Source organism: Telmatherina bonti, assembly GCF_933228915.1.
Source record: "Telmatherina bonti genome assembly, chromosome: 22".
NCBI lineage: Eukaryota > Metazoa > Chordata > Actinopteri > Atheriniformes > Telmatherinidae > Telmatherina > Telmatherina bonti.
Genome location: NC_136631.1, coordinates 20430632 through 20452379, shown reverse-complemented (window position 1 = coordinate 20452379; position 21748 = coordinate 20430632). Strand labels below are relative to the sequence as shown.

The 21748-nt window shown below is 40.8% G+C and overlaps 1 protein-coding gene across 1 annotated transcript in view; it reads left to right on the top strand.

The window, feature by feature from the left end:
• The window catches only part of luzp1 (leucine zipper protein 1), a 44652-nt gene extending 24019 nt beyond the window's left edge, over positions 1-20633 (top strand). The window contains exons 3-8 of the mRNA XM_079262423.1: positions 5249-5609; positions 5735-8015; positions 8985-9553; positions 9648-9827; positions 13825-14111; positions 14830-20633. Of these exons, the coding sequence (XP_079118549.1) occupies positions 5478-5609; positions 5735-8015; positions 8985-9553; positions 9648-9827; positions 13825-14070 (3408 nt within the window). The 5' untranslated portion in view covers positions 5249-5477 and the 3' untranslated portion in view covers positions 14071-14111; positions 14830-20633. The remainder of the gene's footprint in view (positions 1-5248; positions 5610-5734; positions 8016-8984; positions 9554-9647; positions 9828-13824; positions 14112-14829) is intronic.
• The last annotated feature ends 1115 nt before the right edge of the window (positions 20634-21748 follow it).

Genomic DNA, 21748 nt, shown 5'->3' with positions numbered 1-21748 from the left:
ACAAACACCAGTCCAGAGCAAAGTACTGCTTGGGCGGTTGGGTTTATGGAGACCAGTCGGACCAGCTTCAATGTTGTGAATGTAAGGTTAAGAATAACCAGTACCTAAATCAGAATCTGTGTATCTTCTGTCTAAAACTAAACCTCAACATGGATGTGAAGTAGGGCTGTGACAATATGCTTTAATCCTGATTCGAATCAATTCCGATTTTTTTTTTTTCCCTACCGATTTGATTTAAATTGCGATTCTCACAGTTCTTCAGTGTTGCTGATTTTTTTTGTTTGTTTTTGTTTTTAAAGATTAAAAACAACAAAAAAAAATCTATAAAACCTTTATTTTGCTCATCTTTTTTTTTTTTTTTCTTTTTCTTGTTTTGTTTTATTTCAGTGAGGAAAAAACAACACAGTAGCCAGATCATCATTCTGCTGCTATAATGCCCAAGAAGACAAGTAAAAAGATAATTAAAATTAAAAAAAATTTTTACGGATTATTTTCATTTATATAAAAAAAAAAGTTTAAAAAAAAAAAATTTAAAATTGTGAAGCAAAAAATCCTTTTTTTTTTTTCTTTTCTTTTTTTTTTTTTTTTTTCCCTATTTGCCTTTCCCCACCCCTAATGTGAAGTCAAAGCAGCAGTTGGAGAACATGAGCTCTGTGTTTCTTGCATCTTCCTGCTGTTTCAAATTTTTCATATTCCCAGTTCTGTCTGTAACTTCCACAGTCAGTGTTAGCATCTGAAGTTTTAACCAGTGTTATATTTGTTAGTATTATTAGGTTTATCCTGTTTGTATTGCAGTTCATTAATACCAGTTACATTAGGAATCACTTTGAAAACAGTTTAAACAGCATTTAAAACCACATCAGTGATATTAAAGACATACATTGCCAGAGAAGTTGAGGACAATTATGTGATCTGTTGTAACTGTCTTCCTGCACTGTTGCTAATCGCGGAAATTTAGGGTACGGGAGGGTCAAACTTGAATCCATGAAAGCATTTAAGTGACGTTTCTCTGATGTTGCTGTCTGGCTGTGGAAAGCCAAACCAGTTGCTTGTTAGAACCAATTAAGAACTGGACCTACGACCATCCTGGACCTGATCAAAAAATGAGAAATGTTTTTTTTCCATCGAGGAGGCAAAAAATAACAGGTACTGCTGTGATAGTGAGTGTTTCTGGCTTGATATCTGAACAACAAGTATAACATTTGTATCTGCATTGACTAGGGAAAAAGTTCAGTCTGCAGGATTCAGACATTTACGTTTTAACATGCAGCCCTACTAAGAAGACGAATAGAAACCCTCACCAGCGTGCACACTCACTGTCTTGCATAAACTGTTTAACTGTTTGTGCATTGTCTGTTATTTTTCTGTGTTCCAAAAGGGAGCTGAGTGGAAAATCTCTATAAAAAGTAGGGGTGTAAGAAAATGTTGATATATTGACATATCGCAATACTTTGTGGCAGTATTATATCGATATTCAAAAACACTATTGATTTATCAAACAATCCATCTTTACTGATGAGGCAGATTTTCATTTCTTATTCATCTTGTACATAAAAATCAGTGTTTTTACTTGGTATGCAGCAAAATGTGGATCCTCTGTTCTTATTCAGTAAGTTGATTTCAAGTATACAACAGCATTCAGTGTTTACTGCTAGTAAAGAAAAATTGCAATATACTGTCTTGCTTATAGTATCCTGATATATTGCAATATATCATATTGTTGTCCAGTATTGTGATACATATTCTATCTGTTCTCACATGTCATCCCCTCACAACACCTCAACAACGTGTAATGACTGCAATGCATTTGTAAATACAACATACTACAGAGATGACTATAAACTGGGCTTATGAATTCGGCCTCCGATTCAGACCTGTGTGGATGTTAGTTGCCTGTGACTTCCTGCTTTGTAGTTCAGAATTGGTGAATTTCTACTTAGATAGTCTTCAGCTAAAAAAAAATTATAAAAACAAAATGCTGCTTCTTATAAAAAAGGCAATAACACAGCTAATGGCAGTACAAGTGAAAAGTAGAACTTCCAGTACAAGTTTCATACTGCTAGAAAGGACTTTACTCATGAAGAAAGGCACTGAGCAGCTAATCAGGTTTGGAATGAGCAGTTTTTGGTGCATCTTTGCACATGATTGTAAATTAAATGATGTCCAGTGTGGAAAATGTCCTGCCACATCCAGGTAGTTCCAGCAGGTTTGCAACAGTGAAGACTACAAAGAATCTGCAAAAGACAAATGTGAATGGCGTCAGAAGCTAATCACTGGAATCTGTTGGGCTGAAATCTTTATGAGCTGCAAGTTGTCCTGCTCTATGCAGCAGTTTTTGCATTGCTACATGGATCTTGGCAGTGTAACTTAGACATCCTGGTGAAGAACAGACAAGGCAGAGCAAGGAACTGGCAGTGCCCTGGTTAGTCCATCATGAGGAATGTGTCTACAAAAGGGGGTCAGTTTCGCTGCCTCAGAGCTTCAACCCCCTACAGGATTTCCATAATTGTCAAAGCGCAGAACAGTGGAATGAAACTCAGTTTGAGTCGAGTTCAGAAAACCTCAGCAGCCTTGTTCCTGCCCCACTTCTTTCCTCTCTTTATCGTCTCTTTTATCCCTCTTTTTCTTCAAACATGCTCTTGGCTGCGCACGTCTCCCCTCCTTGTTTTATCAAGACAAATTTAGGAAGCAGGAATATCCTCTTAAAGCATTGGACTTTGTGAGTGTGGAAAATTAAATAAATACGGGAAAACTGAGGTTTATGAGTGTCTCTGTGTGGGTTTTGGTTTGGAAGAATCTTATGATTGTGACTAAATATTGATAAGCTGAACTTCCTCTGTTTCATTGACTTTTCCTTCACTTGCTTTTTTTCTCCCCTATTTTCCATCTTGTACTCAATCCCTCTCTTTCCATTGTATCTTGTCCTGATTTTAGCTAATGAGGGCCTGTGTCTGCCGTAAGTGAATCAGGTATGTTGATTGGTTCAGCAGTGGCAGGCCCTTGCCAAAGTCACTTTGCACGCATTGCCACCCCTTAAAAGCGCCCAGTTGGCTGAAGTAGTGTGCGTGTCAGAAAGAGATGGAGGGAAAAATGAGGGAGGGAGGCAGAGAACTGGCAAAGAAATAGAGAAAGAATGAGAGGAGATGGAGGCAGTCTGCCAAAACAGGGGTAACTGGACCTAGTAAAATGCCATTACTAACCAGGGCAGGGCTTGACTAGGATGCATTGGAGAGACCAAAATCAATTCCCAAGATAATGAGCACTGTGCTGAAGCCAAAATTGTTTTCAGTTTAACATTTTCCCTGTGCTACTTCGTGCAGTCTGAAAACCTGTCATGAAGAATTGAACCAAAATCTTTTGCACCACAAACCAATCTGCTTTTGACAGATTTATGGGAGCTTCTTGTTGTAGTTTTACTCCACTGGAATAGGATCAGTCATGGCGACTCTGGGTCATAGTGACTAGCTCAAGAGAACTTAGAAATATTGAGCTCCAGAATTCACTTAACATGCCACAGATGAATAATGGAAATACATCACAAAATGACTTGCAGCTTTTCCCCAACATTTTCTCTCGTTTTCCTTTCTCGTATTTTTTTTCTACCTCCTCAATCCATATACTTCCTTTCCTTGATGTCTCGTACTCACTGAGAGGATTACTAAACCACTAGACCTCATGAAAGGGGGAAAAAAAGGGAAAAAAAAACCCGAACACTTTGAGTTCTCATTGTGCTTTGTTATAAACTAATCTTTGATGCACTTTCAAATCTTATTGCTTTGGTTTATGTTCAATAAGACATTTAATAAACTGTGGCTAAACTGATTTAGGCCTTGTTACACCAAATGAAACTATAGAAGACATGTTATTCAGTCCTGGAGAATGGTATGTTTTACTGTTTTTTAAAATACCATTTACACACATGGTTCATGTAGTGCATATAGAGAAGATTAACTGCACTGGTTGATGTTTTCACAGCAGTAAAATGTAAAGGAAAAAACACCAGTCCTTTCATGTAGCAGTTTTGCTGCTTTAGAAGAGGAATATTTGGGCACAGTAAAGTAGAAGAAAGAGGAGACATGGAACAGTATAGAGCTTGTTGTCTGGAGGTCAATAAGTGATGATGTGTGCAGATGTTGTGTTCTATGGTTAGGTCGATATTCCTCCCCTGTCTTTTGTGGTCAGTATGAGAAGCTCAGCTGAATGGAGGGGGAAGGGGATGGTAGGATTTAGAGGCAGAGGTTGAAAAGCCCACTACCTGAATCATGCATGAGACCAAAGTGTCGGCAGTTAGATATATGGTGGTCCTGCTGACAGACAGTATTGTGCTAATGATCAGTGCTCTCATGATCTGTGTGCAGTGCTGGGCTTGCATACTGGGACTAACACATTGTAATGTTTCTATAAACACAACCACCTCTCTAAGTAATTGTACTAACTAGAAAAAAGGGCAAAATAGCTCAATTGCCCTTACCAGGTACAATTATGAGAGTTTGGCATTGTGTGATACACCGTAATGATGGTGGGATCTAAGACTCTGTCACATTTTTTCTTTATTATCACCGCTGTCCCAAGGGATCATGAAGGCTGTAGTGTTGTGACGGGCTGGTCATGCAGTGGAGGAGGGCACTGTGATAGAGAGATGCTGCTGTCAGCAGAAGCTGGCAGGCAATGATCGATGCAGGATACAAGAGCAGAGAGACAACAAAGCGTGTGGGACTGTGTGCACAGGCCTCTGCAGACATGTTGGAAACCCCCCATCCACACATATGCATGAAAGAGGTGTGGTGCTCCTAGCTCCTCCGAAGGACAGGCAAGGTGAAATGCATGGAAGCAGAATGGCGAAAATATCAAGCTGTGCAGCTGCTATATGGTGTTCAATTAACCCAAGCTTGAATAGCACTCATACCTTTTAATATTATAGTTATATGATGAATATTAAGTCATATTTGAATGGTCATAATTGTAGCTGAGAACTCACAATTGGAGTACTCCTTTATGTGATAAATCTTGAGTAAGTGAATTTACAATACATGCCTTATTTGGTCTTGTTTAGCCTTGTTTTATGGTTTGTTACGGCGGTTAGATAAGCTACTTAATTTTAAGCTGATCATGTTGTTGCAGTCAACATTCAGCTCACTTTTATGCTCTTTGGCTCATTTGCTTCACTTTCTGAGCTCCTTTTAACAATACAAATTATTGTTATGGACAAATCAGTGACGAAGTGTTACTTCCTCTCTCTCTCCTACAGATGACAGATTTGTCTGCTTAACACCACTTTGAGGAAACGTTGAAATCTTGAAGAGACGGCTGGAAAAACAGAGGAAGATCGACTGAGAAAGAGAAAAAAGCCTTTCCTGAAGAGCCTTTCAGACTTGCTCTCACAGCCACACAGATGTGGAGCCCCAAACATTTTGTCATCAAGTAACCTGGAGGACGACTAAAACCTGACAGAATACGCTCCAAACAAGTTTGCAACCATGTCTGATCATAAAGACATGACACACCGCCACCTGAAGCACAAGCTACAGAGTCTCGGCCGAAGACTGGATGAACTGGAAGAAGCAACCAACAAGCTCCAGAAGTCGGAGGATGAGCTGCTTGACCTGCAGGTCAGTCATAAGTGACAGCTTTGACATCTTACATTGTTTGCTTGAATGTGCATGTCACAGGAAATGAGAAAGATGGAACATAAATACAGAACATGAAAAGGTTTAATGATCTCTCTCCTTTGTAGGACAAGGTCATCCAGGCAGAGGGCAGCAACTCGTCCCTCCTAGGTGACGTGGAAGCCCTGAGAAAGCGTCTCCTAAAGATCCAGGGAAAAGATGAGGAAGTACGCAAAGCTGAGGATCTGTGTCGCACGGTTAGAGAAAAACTAGAAGAGGAGGAGAACCTTACAAAGGAGCTAAAGGCGGAGATTGAACATCTACAGCGGAGGATGGCTGAACTGGAGAAACTGGAAGAAGCTTTTGCTAAAAGCAAGTCTGACTGCAGCCAACTCTGCCTCAGCCTCAATGAGGAGAAGAACGTGACCAAGAAGCTCTCATCTGAGCTAGAGATGCTAAAAGCACGTTTGAAAGAGGTGGAGGGTTCTGAAAGTAAGCTGGACAGGGCCGAGCATGCTTTGGCTCTGGAGCTCGAGAAACTAAAGGGATTCACTCAGGCCTTTGTGAGCGAGCGCAAGAGGTTTTTGGAGAAACAGAGAGAGGACGAGAAGCTCATTCTAAAGCTGAAAGAAAAACTTGACCACCAGAAGAACCGCCTTGGCATATCAACAGACCCCGGTCATGCAGATCTCATGAGGTCAAGAATTGAGGATGAACTGTCATCTACTGGGCCTTTATTAAGTAAACTGGCTGGATGCAAGAAGAGCTTAGATTACCTAAAACTGTCTGACGAGAACATCGGTATTGTCAACAAATCTGAGAACGAGAAGAACAGCAGTCTGGAAGGCTCTCAGGAGGAGGACAACAAAGTAAGGGAGCTGACGCTAGAAGTAGAGAGGCTAAAGAATCGCCTTAAACAGCTGGAGATCGTGGAAGAGGATTTGAAGAGCTCTGAGTCCAAGAATGGTGAACTTCACGAGAAGTTCCAGATTGAAAGAAACCGAGCTCGTCTTCTCAGCGAGCAGGTGGAACAGCTAAGGACGCAGCTGTGCGGAAAAGGTGGCGTTGGAGGGAATGGATTTGGTAACATGGATAAACAAGGCAATGAAAGAACTGGCATTTGTCTCAACAGCCCTGCTAAGGTCCTGGAGAACGGCAAAGCTGATAATGAAGAGCTCATTGTGAAGGGAGGTTACAGACACGAGAAGCCTAAATATAGAAGTGCTGCAACTGTCTCAGAACCAAGTTCCCCCAAGCACAGGAACAGGGAGCTCTCCCCTCAGCATAAGAGAGAAACCAAACTGAGGAGCAAGGAGCTCAGTCAATCTGAGGAGAGTTCTCCAAAGTCTGTCAGGAGAGCCCTCAGTCCTGCTCACAAGAGCAGAAGGACACCCAAAACCCCAGCTGCTACATTTTCTTCTGACAATGGAATAAGAGACACTCCTCGACTTACTGAGGACAAGACAAGAGGAGCTTCATACACCACTGTACACACATCTACTGATGTTAAAAGGGTTTCTGTACTTAGTCGCTATCCTCCAGCTGCCAATGACCACAAACCACAGAGGACAGCGCTCAAGCAACCTGATGGGGAGATAAAGAAGAGCAGAGAAAAGTTTTCAAAACTCTACGTAGGTAGTGATAGTGAATCAAACAACTCTGATGTTGTGCCTGAGAGCTCCTGCAACATCAACATCTCTGCACTTGAGAAGGAAACAGCTTCTGCCTCAGATCAGGAGTCCGTAGACCATGTTCAAGAATCTGTCCTTGTATCTGCGGCATCCACCCAATCCAAAGCGAATGGATCTTACACAGCCTACAGATCTCACCTTACTCCACTGCTGCCCAATGATCAGGGGTCCGAGGGTCATTCCTCTGCCTCTGAAACAGAATCTACAAGCTCCAGGCCTTCTGAACCAGAACCTGTAACTGAGGCAACTAGTAAAACTGTGAGCACTAGAACTGCATCCCCTAGGTATGTCAGACACCCTCATGTTCACGACTCGCATTCAGAGGGCTCCTCTTCAAGGAGCTCATTTGATGAGGAATTGCACACAAGGTCACAGTTAGCTGAGGGGGGCCACCAGGGGCCGGTGCATACCCCATCAGCAATTGAGATCCAGCGAGTGTGCAGCCCACGAGAAGCGCTTAGGTCAAAAGCTGTCATCAAGCCAGCTATAGTTGAGATTGACAGAAAGGAGGTAATGATTTCTGAACCGTTGTCTACAAATGGCAAACCCAAGATCTCCACCAAGCCCATTGTGACTACCACTAGTAAAATGACCAGTAGTATAACCATCTACCCCAATGACCCAAGCTCTTCCAGAACTAGCAGTCGCAGCAGCAGTGTTTCCAGTGAACCCCTGTCGATCAAAGAGCGCCACACATCTACCAGTAACATCCTCATAGGTAGGTTCAACCATTCTAGATATGTTCACCAGCACAGTTTTATGTCGTTCGTGTCAATACTTAGCGGAATATTTAGCATAAAGGCAGCTTTTTTTTTATTTTTATTTACTTTAAGAAACTTGCAGCATTTGTGATGTAATGTGACCATCCTTTCAACCACATAAAGATCAGAAATCTGAACACTTCAGTCATAAAACACATCAACTGTATTAGTTGATGAAAACATACTGAAGTGTGTTTTAAAGGTTTTTTTCTGTTGTCAACATCCAGCTGAAGTACAATATAATGATCGATTTTAAGTTGGTAATCATACGATGTTGCAGCTAATAGAAGTGCAACTGTGAAAGAAAATAAGGTGTTAAAGAATAAAAAGTATCCCAAGCATTTACGACTGATAGATTTCCCAGGCATGCTCACTTTAACATTTCTTTCAGAGTTTTGCAGAGATACTATGTGTTTGTGTTAATTTTTGCAAGCATGAAACCTGCATTTAGGAAATCTGTTAGTGATTTACATTTATCCGTGTATTCATTTATCCCTCTCACTGTGTTGGTAGTCTGATTATACATGTTTACACTCTGTTTGCTAAATGCATGCAACAGTAAATAAATGTTATAAACTTGATTTATGTCCACTTTTTTAATATGTTGCACGCTAGAAAAGGTTGATTTAAAAACAGGGAAATTCTAAAACTTCAGACTTATTTAATGTGGTTGGTGTGCTGCAGTGTCCACTATAGAAATGCTCCTCCATGGAGCTGATGTGTATTTATAATTATTTAAAAGAAAACACTGTTGTTTTATGAAAGACACTCTTTTTGTTTACAGTAATCTTTAAACACAAAGTTATTTTTGTCACAAACCAGACAAAGTTTGGGCAAAAATTTTTGGATTTAAACAGTCAAGAGTTTGTTGAATCAGTAAAATGTTTTTGTAAAACAATATGTGATATAATTTTACTCATTTCCAGGCCCTAGCAGTGACCACCATGGCAGTATTTCTGTCCCATATGAGATCTCCATTCCCAAGAGTAAGATCACCTTGCAGCCATGCCAGGACCAGAACTGTGGGACAGATAACCACAACGACTCTTCATCAAGGTCCAAACTTCACAACACTTCCAGGGTGGAGACCACCACTAGCCACCTGTGCTGCCAACGCAGCAATTTGCCCACATCTGCAGACTTCAATGACACAGAATCGGGTTTTGAGAGCAGCAGCAGCACAACCACAGTCACCAGCTGGAGAAGCCAAAGACAAAGCCAGCACTCCCTAGAAGACAGTTTACCAGACATGAAGAATGTGACCATGAGAAGCACCTGGAGGAACCGAGGCGCCACGTTGGTGGATGAGGGTGGTCGCGGACAAGGGGGCACAAAAGCAATAATGGATGGTGGATCTGAGGACGAAGCAGAGGCTGCAACGACATGGAGGGCGTATCGTGCAACCACTTTTGACACAGAGGAAATGGTAAACAGTGGAGCGGGCGCCGGTGGCAGTTCAACAGCTCAGAAAGGATCCAAGCCCTCCCCTGCAGAGGTGAGATAGTAACTGAGTAAGTTTTCATAAAGAAATAAATAATAAAAGCAGTCGAAAATGTTCATGTTGCGATATGTGTTGATCATTATCCCAGGTGTACATGCGTAGGATCAGCAGCTCTGTTACAAACGCTAAAGAAGCCGAGGAACCAGCGTATCGCAGAGGCAGGCGCTCTCAGTCTCCGACTGTTGAAGCTGGAGGCTTGGGAAGAACCGTACCTCATGCACCTGTTACCTCCCAGTCCTGGAACCGATCCTACACACAACCTTCCTTGGTACGATGACTGATTTTGTGTTTACACATTTTCAACAACAGTGCTGCTTTCCTTTTTTTTTTTTTTACTTAATTATTTTAATCCATATTTAAATAGCTTCCTAGAAGTGGCTCTGGAGTACAGCATAAACCATATTGTATAGTTTTTTGTGAAAAGTCTTCATTTATAGTCTTACAATATATACAGCAAACATGCGTGTCACAAACACAAGAGCATTCTGAGTCTTTCATCTCTGGCCAACACTGAATAAAAAAACATAGCAGCTAACATGAACTGAAAGCTGTAATTGCCAGCACAGTCCTCCCTCTCATTAGCTTTCATGGGCTTAATGAAATCTGTCTAACACTGAGCCTCGCCACTCTGATGCTCCCTTTCATCACTGATGGAGACTTGTAGAAACGGTGTCTGGGGTATTTGTTTTATAGAAGATAGCCTTTCCCATCATTTAGCTTGTCATCACAACCTGATATGATCAAAATAACTCATTGAGGATCTGTGTTGAGGTGACTGTACACTCACTTACAGCACTTGGCTTTGACCCCTTTTGTCTGTATGTTCAGGCTCCTGAATGCTAAACATAGGTCTGCTGTTGGCTTTCTGACCCTGTGCAACATCATTCACCCAATAATCAGACTCAAAGAAGCCTCTTTCCAGATGCCATATATCCATAGTAACCTAATAAAGTAATATTTTCTGTCGTTCTATCAAATTTTTATTTTGTTTTGTTTTTTTCTTTCATTGTACACATCATATTTTTATTGTGGGAATTTCCTAAAACCACTTGTTTGACTTTGTGGTACAGTAAACGCTTGCTTATCCAGATGTTTGATTCATGAACTGGTCACTCAGTTTGGATAGCAGTTATGAGCAAAAATTGCCAGAGTGCAAAACAAATCCATCAGAACATAAATGGGCTTTGAAGTATGTCTTGGAACACAGCCGGATGCCTTTTGGTTTGGATTTTTTAAAACATTTCGGTGGTCTGAACAGCATCCTCTGAAAGAGGGTTGGACAAATACAGCTGCAGTTGGGATAGTGGAAGTCGGATTAGTCTGTGATTGCAGTGTCAAAGGTTCATCTAGGAGAGTCGGTACTACAAAGACCAAGGCCGGTCAAAATGAACTAGCATCCTGTTGACTGTTTAAGTCTTAAGTGGAACCTCTATTTTTGGCCCAGTTTTGAACCAGTTTCAGTCCACATGCCGTTTGTGGACATGAATGAAATAAGTTGCTGAAAGAGCAAGCTCATAGGAACATTCAGGATATTTTTCTTTGGTCTCTCTCTGAAGGATGAAGTCTGTCATTTCTATTGGCAACATTTCGTGCTATAGTAGAGCAGAAGTCAAATCAGCTTACTGTGGCTTAGTGACGTGCTGTCAATCAATAGTCTTTAAGGAGGAGATGACATTCCAAGTGCCTTAAAATAACCTGGGCAGGGTGGTAGTTTTTATTTTATTTATTTATTTATATGTATATATGTGTGTGTGTGTGTGTGTGTGTGTGTGTGTGTGTGTGTGTGTGTGTGTGTGTGTGTGTGTGTGTGTGTGTTATTAAAAAAAGGTGAATGTAGGAATATCATATAGGATGGAAGTTACAATATGAGTGGAAAGCAGCCTGTCTGAGCATACATGGTGCTTTTCTAGTTGCAATAGTTTACTATTAATTCCCTGACCATTGATAAATTGATGAGTTGCACATCTGGATGATGGTTTTGACATTACCATTTAGATGAAAACACATTGTAAAAGAGGGAAATGACCTAAAACCCACTTTGGCACCATCACTGATGAGAATAAGTCTTGACAGTTCGTTGTTATATTGAGGGACGCTTGCTTTTGTAGTTGTCACTCCACACCTCAGACCACTGAACAGAACAACATTGTTGTGCTTCCTCCCACTGTAGCAGAAGGAAACCTCAGCCTGTGCACGAATGAGCCATGAACTTATATTTGGCAGAGGACAGCGGGGCAGATACGGTTCGTGGTCAAGATACTAAAACATCCTCTACTGAAATTTGGGGGGAAGCAGCAAGATAAAGCATTAATTCATAGCTTCTCAGTTCATATCTTCACAGTTGTTATTCACCTGATGTGACCTGCACTTAGAAATCCCTCTGAAAAAACACTGTGCAGAGTGTTTTCAGCAGTAGGTCAGGACAGTCTCTGTGCAAGCAACCCATGAAAAGCAGTAAATGAATGACTTTTCAGCAGTAAATTATGACTTATACACCAGGAAAAAAAAACCTTTACCCTGTCTAGAAGATTTTACCTGGAGTATCGAGAGTATTGTCTTGCCGGAGAACAGATTTAAGAGTTTAGATTGGCAATGCAACGTCATTCCTTAAAATGGGGCCAGAAACCAAAAACAGACGGATTTAAAGCAGGGATGTAATTTGTTCTGCAGAAGCTCCAACACACTGCTTGTTTGAGTTTGTTTTTTTGTTTTTTTTTAAACCTGCTGGACGTCACTCTGCATTATAGAGGGAAGACTTCACACAGCCTCCACTGTGGCTTTCAGTTCAATGCGAACTCTTAGAAAAAATGCATTCATGTAATAGGAGCGCTCCCCCCCTTTTTTTGTTTTTTTGTAAATCTGCTGAGTGCATTAGCTGAGTGACGGATTTTTGGAGACAGTAAGCCAAACACAGAAGGTGGAGTTAAAGATTTTGGGAAATGCATGTATGATGGGGGGGGTTGATGAACCCACTCTCGGGTCATGCAGTAGACGGTACTTTGCAGTTGGTGAGAACAGTTTATTTTCATTTTCTTTTCTTACTACAGCAACTTTATTTATAAAGCACTTTCACATAACTACAACTGAAACAAAGTGCTGTACATCAGTAATAAAGTGTAAAAACATAAGACATAAAACAAATAATAAGGCAATAAAATACAACTGAAACAGAAGTAGAAATCAAAGTACTTCAGTTAACAAAAAAAAAAAGAAAATATAGAAAAGGATCGTCTCATATTGGGTTAAAAGCCACCTTACAGTTTATTCATATTTCTTTAATTCCATATCTAATTGTAACTAATAATATATGGCCAAATATTTCTGGAACTTCACTCTTTTTTTTAAAATCTAAAATCCAATTGTCTTTGTTTAATTTAAGTCCTTTTTTAGTTCTGTTGTAATGTTTTGTATTGTGTCATCATCCTGTTAAGAGTTGGAGGAACACTTGTTTTTGGAAACTTTTGTAAAAGCTCCCTTGAACCAGTAGCTTACCATAGAAGGAGAATATGCCACTCCACTGTTTCTTCCCCCAGTTACTCGGGCAGGAAGTGACCACACTGAACACACCCACTTGGCGGTGCTGCATGGTGACTTATTTCCTGTCTGTTACCCCTGGAGACTGAGAAAAGCAGTCCAGGAGGGCTCCATTAAAGCCAATTAGTGAGAATGCATTCTAAAACGGCACTGGAAGCCAACTCCAACCCACCAAATGTCACTAATTATGGTCCTTTTTTTAAAAGCTGAAATTACAGGAGTGGGGTGCCGTTTCTGTGCGCTTTAGAAACTGCACCGTCATCTAACTCTCGCTTTCTTGAAGCGGGGTTAGTGAGGTTATGGGAGAGGACGTGCCGATGTAGCCACCACACACAAGTAGCTTGGGGTTTATTTTGTAGTCAACCCACCAAATTATAAATCTCTCAGCTTGGGGCATGTTTGGGGTTTTTGGTTGGGAATTTTTTCTCTGGCAGGAGTACACATGGCAGACTTTCTCCGTCAAAAACTGGTTAACATGCACCGCCTGTCTTTAATACCCACAAAAGTCCAGAACTAGACTGCGAACTATCCGAACACACCGTCCAGAGCTCAGATACACATTTCCAAATTATGGTTTTTGATGAAGTAACCTCAGTGTTTCTGATTTTTATTTTAAACAAAGCTAATCTGTACTATCCACCTATTGAACAAGGGCTTGAAGCAACTTGTTACTAATATAATTTACACTATTTTGCTCTTATTTCCAATCTTCCTTATATCCTTTCCTACAGGGCACAGATAACATAGACCCCAGTCCCATTCCAAGCCGCAGCCCGGCCTCTTGGAGACGGCAGTTACCCGCCAGCGATTTGCAACACCCGGGAAGCTCGTATGACAGGTTGTCCAAGACAGCAGGAGCCTCCTCCAGAGCAGGGGAGCCGTGGTCTAGTAGAGGACAGGGGTCAGGGGCCAGAGCCGAGGGAAGGAGTGGAGCAGGAAGTAGACCGTGGAGTCACCGTCAGCCTGAGCATCATTAGACCTGCTGGGTCTGAACAGAACTTGTATAACAAGATAGCAGGTAGGATGACACAGCTTTTTTTTCCTATTTCTGAAACTTGTTAATTATAGAAACACGTTTTAATTACCTCTGTTGCAATGATGTCACAGCTCTTAGGGGGATTTGACATAAAATTGGTTGTGTCAGGCTGATGTAACACGGTTCGCAGCACAGGGCCGATGTGCTGTATCACGATGGCAGACAGTGGTTAAATGAGTGCAGAGATTTTTAGTGGGAGGGGGCCGGTTCACATCGGGTAACAGCTACTTCCCACCCTGCTTAAAGCATCCACACACAAAGCAGTTCCACATGAAGATAATAAAGTTTGTCAAGCTCAAAGAAATGCTCTGAAGCTATTCAAAATATTGTGCTGGTAATGAAAGAATAATTATGCACTTATTTACTCCAAACAATCCTTTAAAAAACTTTAAAGTTATACATCCAGGTAAATATACTGTATATGATGATAAACATGACCGCAGTTATCAGCGAGTGAACTTATTTTAAACTAAAGTGCACAGGCTAAAGAAATTTGGGAGGGAAATGATTTGTTTTTCCTTCTAAGAGCAAATACTGCATTTGAGTGCAGCTTCAATTCTCATATATGAAGAACTTGTTTTGTTATAGAAAAATATTGGACTATAACAGACCAGTCATGTCTTTAGAAGTTGAATAGTTGCATTTATTTTATTAAATATGAGGGATTAATTAAGAGATTTGCTTCATTTCTCCTTCACAGCACTTGATTACCCTCTCGCTGACCCAAAGGAGGGTCAGACACCAGTTTTTCATCTAGTGGCCATGTGTACAACCCCCATCTCCAATACCTACAAAAGAATAAAACCTCAAACCACAAACCTGATGGCGTGCATGCACCTCGATCAAGGAGAGCCGGTGCTAACACAGTGCCTCAGAGATCACCCCACCAGCCCACGTTTCCTCTTCTGCTTCTTGTGTCGGATGTATTATAGTGTAACCCTGAAACTTGACAAGGGAGAGGCTGGTGTGCTGGGGAGGACTGAAGATTTCCCTGCGTGCCAGACAGGTTTTAAATGGAAGAAGGACTTATGAGAGTGAGAAGGCCTTTCTCAGAGAAACATTACTGCAGTCTCGGTGGCGCTGGATTCTTCGCTATTGCTTCAACCTGTTTTTGTTTTTTTTTGTTTGTTTTTTTTGTCACTGAAAGAGACTAATTTGCGCAGTCAGTAACAGTGCTGTTTTAACAATGCATCTGCATCCCGCAGGCCTGGATTGTCACATAGAATTCTTCATTAAACCAAAAGATCTCTACTTTAAATGTGACCAAAAACAGGAAGCGAATTACCATCTTCTCTAACTTCTGACATTTTCTTCATCATCCTGAAGTCATATCAGTTTGGAAACTTATTCAGATATACCAGCCATGCATACATATCCACAAACAAGCAGACACATGGAGATTGTAACTATGGGGTTATTTTTAACCTTCGTAACCACTTGAAGCCATACTGTGACCTCAAAATGGTTTTAATTAGATGTTGAGCGAAGTTTTGCATGTTTCAAAGTAATAAATGAAAAGCACTTGAACGGTTATGACTCAGCATGCTCTTTGCTTGAAAAACAAGGAAAAGTTGTTGGTTTGCCACATTTTTAGAAGCACACACAGCATTTTTGTCAAACTGGGACCTTAAATGTCTTTTATTGCTTTACTTTAAATTCTCTGTAATTCGCTTCCTGTTCCGTATCATCCTTTCTCTTTCTTCCCAGCCATGTCAAGTAACGAGAATGCAGATTGCACGCAATGAAATGCAATGCACATGTAGGAAAAAAAACAAAAAAAACAGGAGCAGTGGGTTGTTTATAACTTCAAACCACGATACAAGTTCTGTGGTGCTTTGTTACACAGCAACGGTCCTCACTTGTAGTCTGAGAGGGGCATAGAAAATTGTATTTGTGCTTAAACTGAACATTGGACTTTGGATTACAAGCAAACCTGGCCTGACACGGGGGGATTTTTTTTTCTTTTTTTTTCTTTCTGTGCTGCCGTAAATACTGTGTAATCATAGGAAAGGCTCCCCAGGTTGGACCTCTAGCAAGTGAGTGACAGTCCAGCTCCTGTGTGACTGGATTCGCCGTGCGAATCGTCCCAGATTCTTTCTTTCCTTTCCTTATTTTTTGTCTATGAGGTGTATAACTATGTGACATCATAAAACATCAACTTGGTTTGGTGTGTTGGAGCAATCTCTCATTGACAGGAGTCACTGCAGCAGTGAGGTTGCAGATTTAGCCACTGGCCAGTAATAGAAAAAGATGCTTTGTTTTCTTGTTGTTTTTTTTTTTTAAAGGGGGAAATGTGCATTTCTATGACAGAAACTTTGTAGACATTTTTTTTTCTGAAGTATCTGTCAAAAGCTTCCTGCTGGATTTTAAAACTGCTCCACAAGTCTGACTGCAGAACGTCAGGCGATGTAAAACTATGATCCCAGAGCAAAAGTTTTGAAGACAGCTGAGAAAGACCAGTTACTTAAAGGCTTGATGAATCAACATAACCTCATTCTCGGTTTTCTTCAGGCTGCTAATGTTCAAAGTAACACAAGTGTAACTATGACAACCCTGATTTTTCTTTTGGATCTGATGAACAATGTTTGAAGCTTACTCAACATCTGCTTCTGCTGTTGTGATGTTGAGTGTTGTGCTTTATTGGACCCTGGTGCAAAGGATGTGATTCAGCACATTTCCCAGTTTACCTGCATTCTACCAGCCACCAACTAGCTGTAGTATTTATTAGTCTCTATATACATTTACAAGAGGTCTGCCTTGTGGTAGGAGCTCAGCCTGTTGCCACTTGTCACTTTACTTTTTATGCAAGCAGGAGATTATATATAAGGAAACTGTCCTCCACGCAGTGTCTGTAAAAATGCCAGTCATCGTGACATAGATACAGGTCAGAGGCGACGACTCGAATGAGGAGTTTGCTTGGTCCGAACTCAGACATGTTCGTTAATGTTCACATTTCCGCTCATGATTATTTTCTAATATGTAGACAAATATCTACACCACATTCATATGTGCCTTGAATACAATAGGAGTGGTAAACTATCCCTACAAAAAAAGATGTGATGCTGATTGTAAGGTTAGGTTTTGATTTGTTTCTACTTTTTCTACTTGGAACATTGACATTTATCGTAAAGGTAAGGGAGCTCCTCCCACAGGGATGTCGAAACCATGCTCTTTGAGAAAGGGAAGATTGTTTTTTTGATTTTGTTTTTGTTTTTTTTTTATAACAAATTAAGTAAGATTTTTAAGGAAATGTACACACCACCACCTAAAAGCTACCCTCTGCATTTGACTATCAAAGTAGCAGTGTAAAGTAGCCTCAGAAAGGAACTTCGTGGCTGCTGCAGGCTTTATGATTAAGCAAAAACAGACCAGGCATGCTGTTAAATTCTCAGTCCATATGCCAAGACCCAACAGTCATATAGTCTGTCTACACCCTCTTTGTTACTCTTTCTACCAACCATCTTTGCATGTACCAAGATGTGCCAATCGCTCATGTTTTAAACCAGTTCCAACTTTGCTTTTAGTGTATTTGAGTGACCAAGTGTTTCTTTCAACCTCCATCTCCTTCTGTTTCTCTGCATTTTCCTTGAATTCTCATTTTCCCAAAAGCAGAACCTTGGCTTCAAACAACTGTGATATGTGTTGCTGGTTCAGAGAGTTGTTTTATTGAGGGCCAGAGACTTGTCACCAGATTTTGACGGGCAGCTCCCTGGGTAGCAGAAAGGTCAGAGGTCAGGGCTTCATCTAATCCTGCCTCTACGACTTGACTCAGGCCTTCTAAATACAGAAGAGGGGAAGATGGACAGCTTGGCTGAGATGTCCACTTTGTGGTTAATTAAAACACACAAGGGTATTGAATGTCCCGTTTTGCCTGTGATCATGTTGCCAGAAATACATGTGGTCCTCTGTGTGTGTGTGTGTGTGTGTGTGTTTGGTGTTATCCGCTTCGGCAAGTGTTCTTGTTTAAGGCTGAACAAGCTGCATTGGACATTACAGCAGATCCCAGAGAAGGAAGGTGATTAATAAAATTACATACGTAGCTGAAAGCTAGTTTTCTTATAGACCGACATCACTGAGAAGCAGAATGACTGCAAGCAGCTACTAGATGACACAAACCACAGGGCCCCCATAAAGTTTTGTCACCTGTTTCTCTCCATCCAGTATGTGACACTCTACTATGCGGACAGTCCTGTAGTGTCACTCATCCTCACAATTAAGAACTACACCCAGAAGCTTCTCTCCTCTTCATGTATTCCTCTTCTTTAAACACATTTCCTTTTGAACTCTCTTCTCCACCTTTTTCTTGAAGAGAGGATTAAAGTTTCAGGAAGAGTCCACCTGTCGGAAACTGTAGGTTTTTATGACCCATTGGAGGGCTTCCCTCCTGGATGCAGGGGTTCAAAGCAGGCGGGGCTTTGTAAAGGGCAAAGTTGAAACTCCATCCTCTGCTATGCACAGTGCCTTTCTTCCTTACAAGGCCCCCATGTACACTAACACCTCCGCTTACTCTGCTGTACATCCACACCGTCCAATGAAACCCAGCTGGGATCTGTGTGCCAGCATGAAGACCAGCTGTGACTTCCATCTATTTTTTTTTTTTTTTTTGCACAAAATGCCACCACTCTAATGTGATAAGTTTTTTTTTTATGCTTTCATTGGAGAGAGTCGGTATGGTGTTGACATAGTGGAATGTACTGATTAGTCATCTGGGGCTTTAGTGAAGACTTTACAGGTTTTCCAGACTTGAATGGCGTTTGTAGCACTGAAGAAATGGCTTTGTTCGGCACAGTTTGATGGCTGTATGGCGGTTTTAAAGAAGATGTGCTGAGTCAGAGCACTGGTAGAATATCTGCTGTGGTTTTAAGATTATATTGGACAAGGCTGGTGATGAAATAAAGAGAGGATGTAGAGAACAAAAAGGAAAGAGGCTGCTTCATGCTGATCAAATGGCACCAAGGGAGATACAGAAATCCTCCAACTCTGTGGTGGAGAACGTTAAAACATCTGTTATTTACAGGTCATTGGTTTTTTTTTTTGTTAAATTCCCCCCTCTAGAATGTACTAGAGTAGACTAGAATGTACTTAGTGCAGATTGGACTGGCGAGGCAAAAATTACTCCCAGTACTGAGCAGGCGCTTATCGTCAAAATGCCTCCATTGTAAAGCTGGGGTCATGATGTCACAGGGTGGCATAGGCCATAATCTGCACTTAACCAGCACTTAACTTAAAGACCTCAATTGACTAATACCCCCAAATACCCCCTTGTTAAAAAGTTTTCTCTTTTGTGCCCCAGAATTGTATTTAATAGCTTTTTGCAGAATGTTATAAAGTCAAATGTGTCATTTCTTTCTTTCTGTTTTTTTTGCACCAGCCACATTGTAGTATTTAAAAATGATTTCACAAAGATAGGCTGGCGAACAAACAGCCAAGGAATTGTGTTTGAACATGAATATTGAGGTATGGCACCATGTTATGTCTGTGTCGTAGCCTTCAAACATTGTGCCAAAATCATTCCACAGTATTTACAGTTTACAGTCGGAGACGGTTCCAGTGTTTCCCCCCCTGATGGATACCTTGTTTCCAGTATGCTGAAATAAAGGGGAGATTTTCACTTTGAGGGTTTTCTTTTTGGTTTCTGCTCATGTATGTTTTTATTTCTTTGTTAAACAAAAGATGTCTTATTTTAGAATCTATATTGGATAGATTTTTATTTAAAGAAAATCCTGTAATTTTGTAAAGTGGGCCTTATTATTGAATTATATTAAATATTTGTCCATTCTGATTTTATTATTGCTATTTTTTTTCAAGGTGATGTGTCTTCATCAGTGCTATTACACTCCTGGAGAGTTCCTCTTCCTGTGCTTTGTGTTTAGTAGTTTAACACGAGACATGTCTCACAACCTGGACATGATGACACACTTTGGATCAGAGAGAGATGCCATAGCAATTGAAAAATTTGAGTTATGTGTTGTTGTTTTTTTATCAGGACTGAGCAGGGCCGAGTGGTTCGCCACGTGTCGTCCCATTTACACGGGAGCCAGTCAGTGCTGCCTTGTCGCTGCTTTTCTCACCCTCACTCATAAATTCAGGTCTGCTCAGTATGTTTGTATGTGCTGCCAAAGAAAGAAGCATGCAGGCCCCCCACATGTGTATATATGTAAAACACACACAAATAATCTAACGAATTGAGAATTACTACAAGATATCTTTGCTGGATCTGTTCTTTCCTCCTCTCATCTACAGATGGTCTCTGACCTGCTGGTTTTTAACACCTGAGCATTTATAAATATGTGAGCAAATCAAAAGGTGTCAAACACAAACATGTATGGTTGATTATTGCATCTCAGTGTGTCAGCAAAGCCAGGTGGACTAGATGGGGCTTTTTTTTTTTTTTTTTTTTTTTTTTTTCCTCCCAAGTTTAGACTTAATACATTGTGCATGTTTTAACCTTACTGTGGCTGGCGCACTCTGCATGTAGGTCTCTTAAAGTTGCCAACTGTACAGCAGACCATATGTATTCCAATAAAAATAAAAACCGACCTGTTTGTAAAGCGTCTCCGTGTTGGAACTTGTGCCTGGGTGAATGCAAAGTTGTGTGAGACGCAACAATGCACTTTACGTTAAGTGTCTTTTATGGTTCTTAATACTGAACAAGCTCAGCAAGTTCTGATTTCATAGCTGTACACCCTCTGAGTGTTTAAGGTGCGTGTGTGCAAGCCAATCTCCCAGTCTGCTTGAGGGGCAGTGGGTGGGGGTGGGGGGGGGGGGGGTACAACAGCTGACAGCATGCAAAAAAAAAAAAAAAAAAAAGGCAGACAAATGAGGCAAATTGGTCAGGTACTAAAAGGAAAACCACAAGCTGCTGTGGAATGCAGAGTCAGCGCACACATTTTGTTCTTTACCAGCTACGCCTCGCTTTGTGAAAGCTACTTTCATTCCTAAAACCTTTAATTATCAAATTATCTCTTCTCATTTTTCAGACCTGTGATGAGAATCATTCAGATTCTTAGTTGGATTATAATATGATTTACACAGTGAATTTATTTTGCACTAAATCATCTTCTTGCACTACATCAGAGAAGTCTCCGCATGTGAAATTCAGCTGCCTGGACCAAACTGTGTCGATGTTTCATCGCAAAAGCATAACAGGCTGCTTTACAGTATTAAGAAAACCTATTTAATGCTGTTAAATCAATGTGTTACATGTAACAAACACATTGAGCATCAGTTTTTAAATGATCAGGTTTTTATCTTGTTTATTTCACTCCTGAGTCTCAGCAAGCACTGATGTCTGACCTGAATTAGTGCTGTGATGTCAACCATGAAGATGAGTCAGAGGTGCTCCAGGTGAGTGGAGGTGGACAGACACATTGCTAAATTTTCTTTTTTTTTTTCCTTTTTAATTAAAAAGAACAGTAAGAGGTTTAGTTTGATGCACGTAACTTGTTGATAATTTGACACTGTCTTGGTGCAGCTTCTTAAGTAGAGATGCAACTATCTCCGTCTACACCACCAACGCTGACATGTTAATGGGAAAACTTTTTCACTGAAACAAAGGAACAAAAAATCTGAATGCGGTAGTGTTGTGAGATGGAAACTGAATATGTGGATTCACTGTC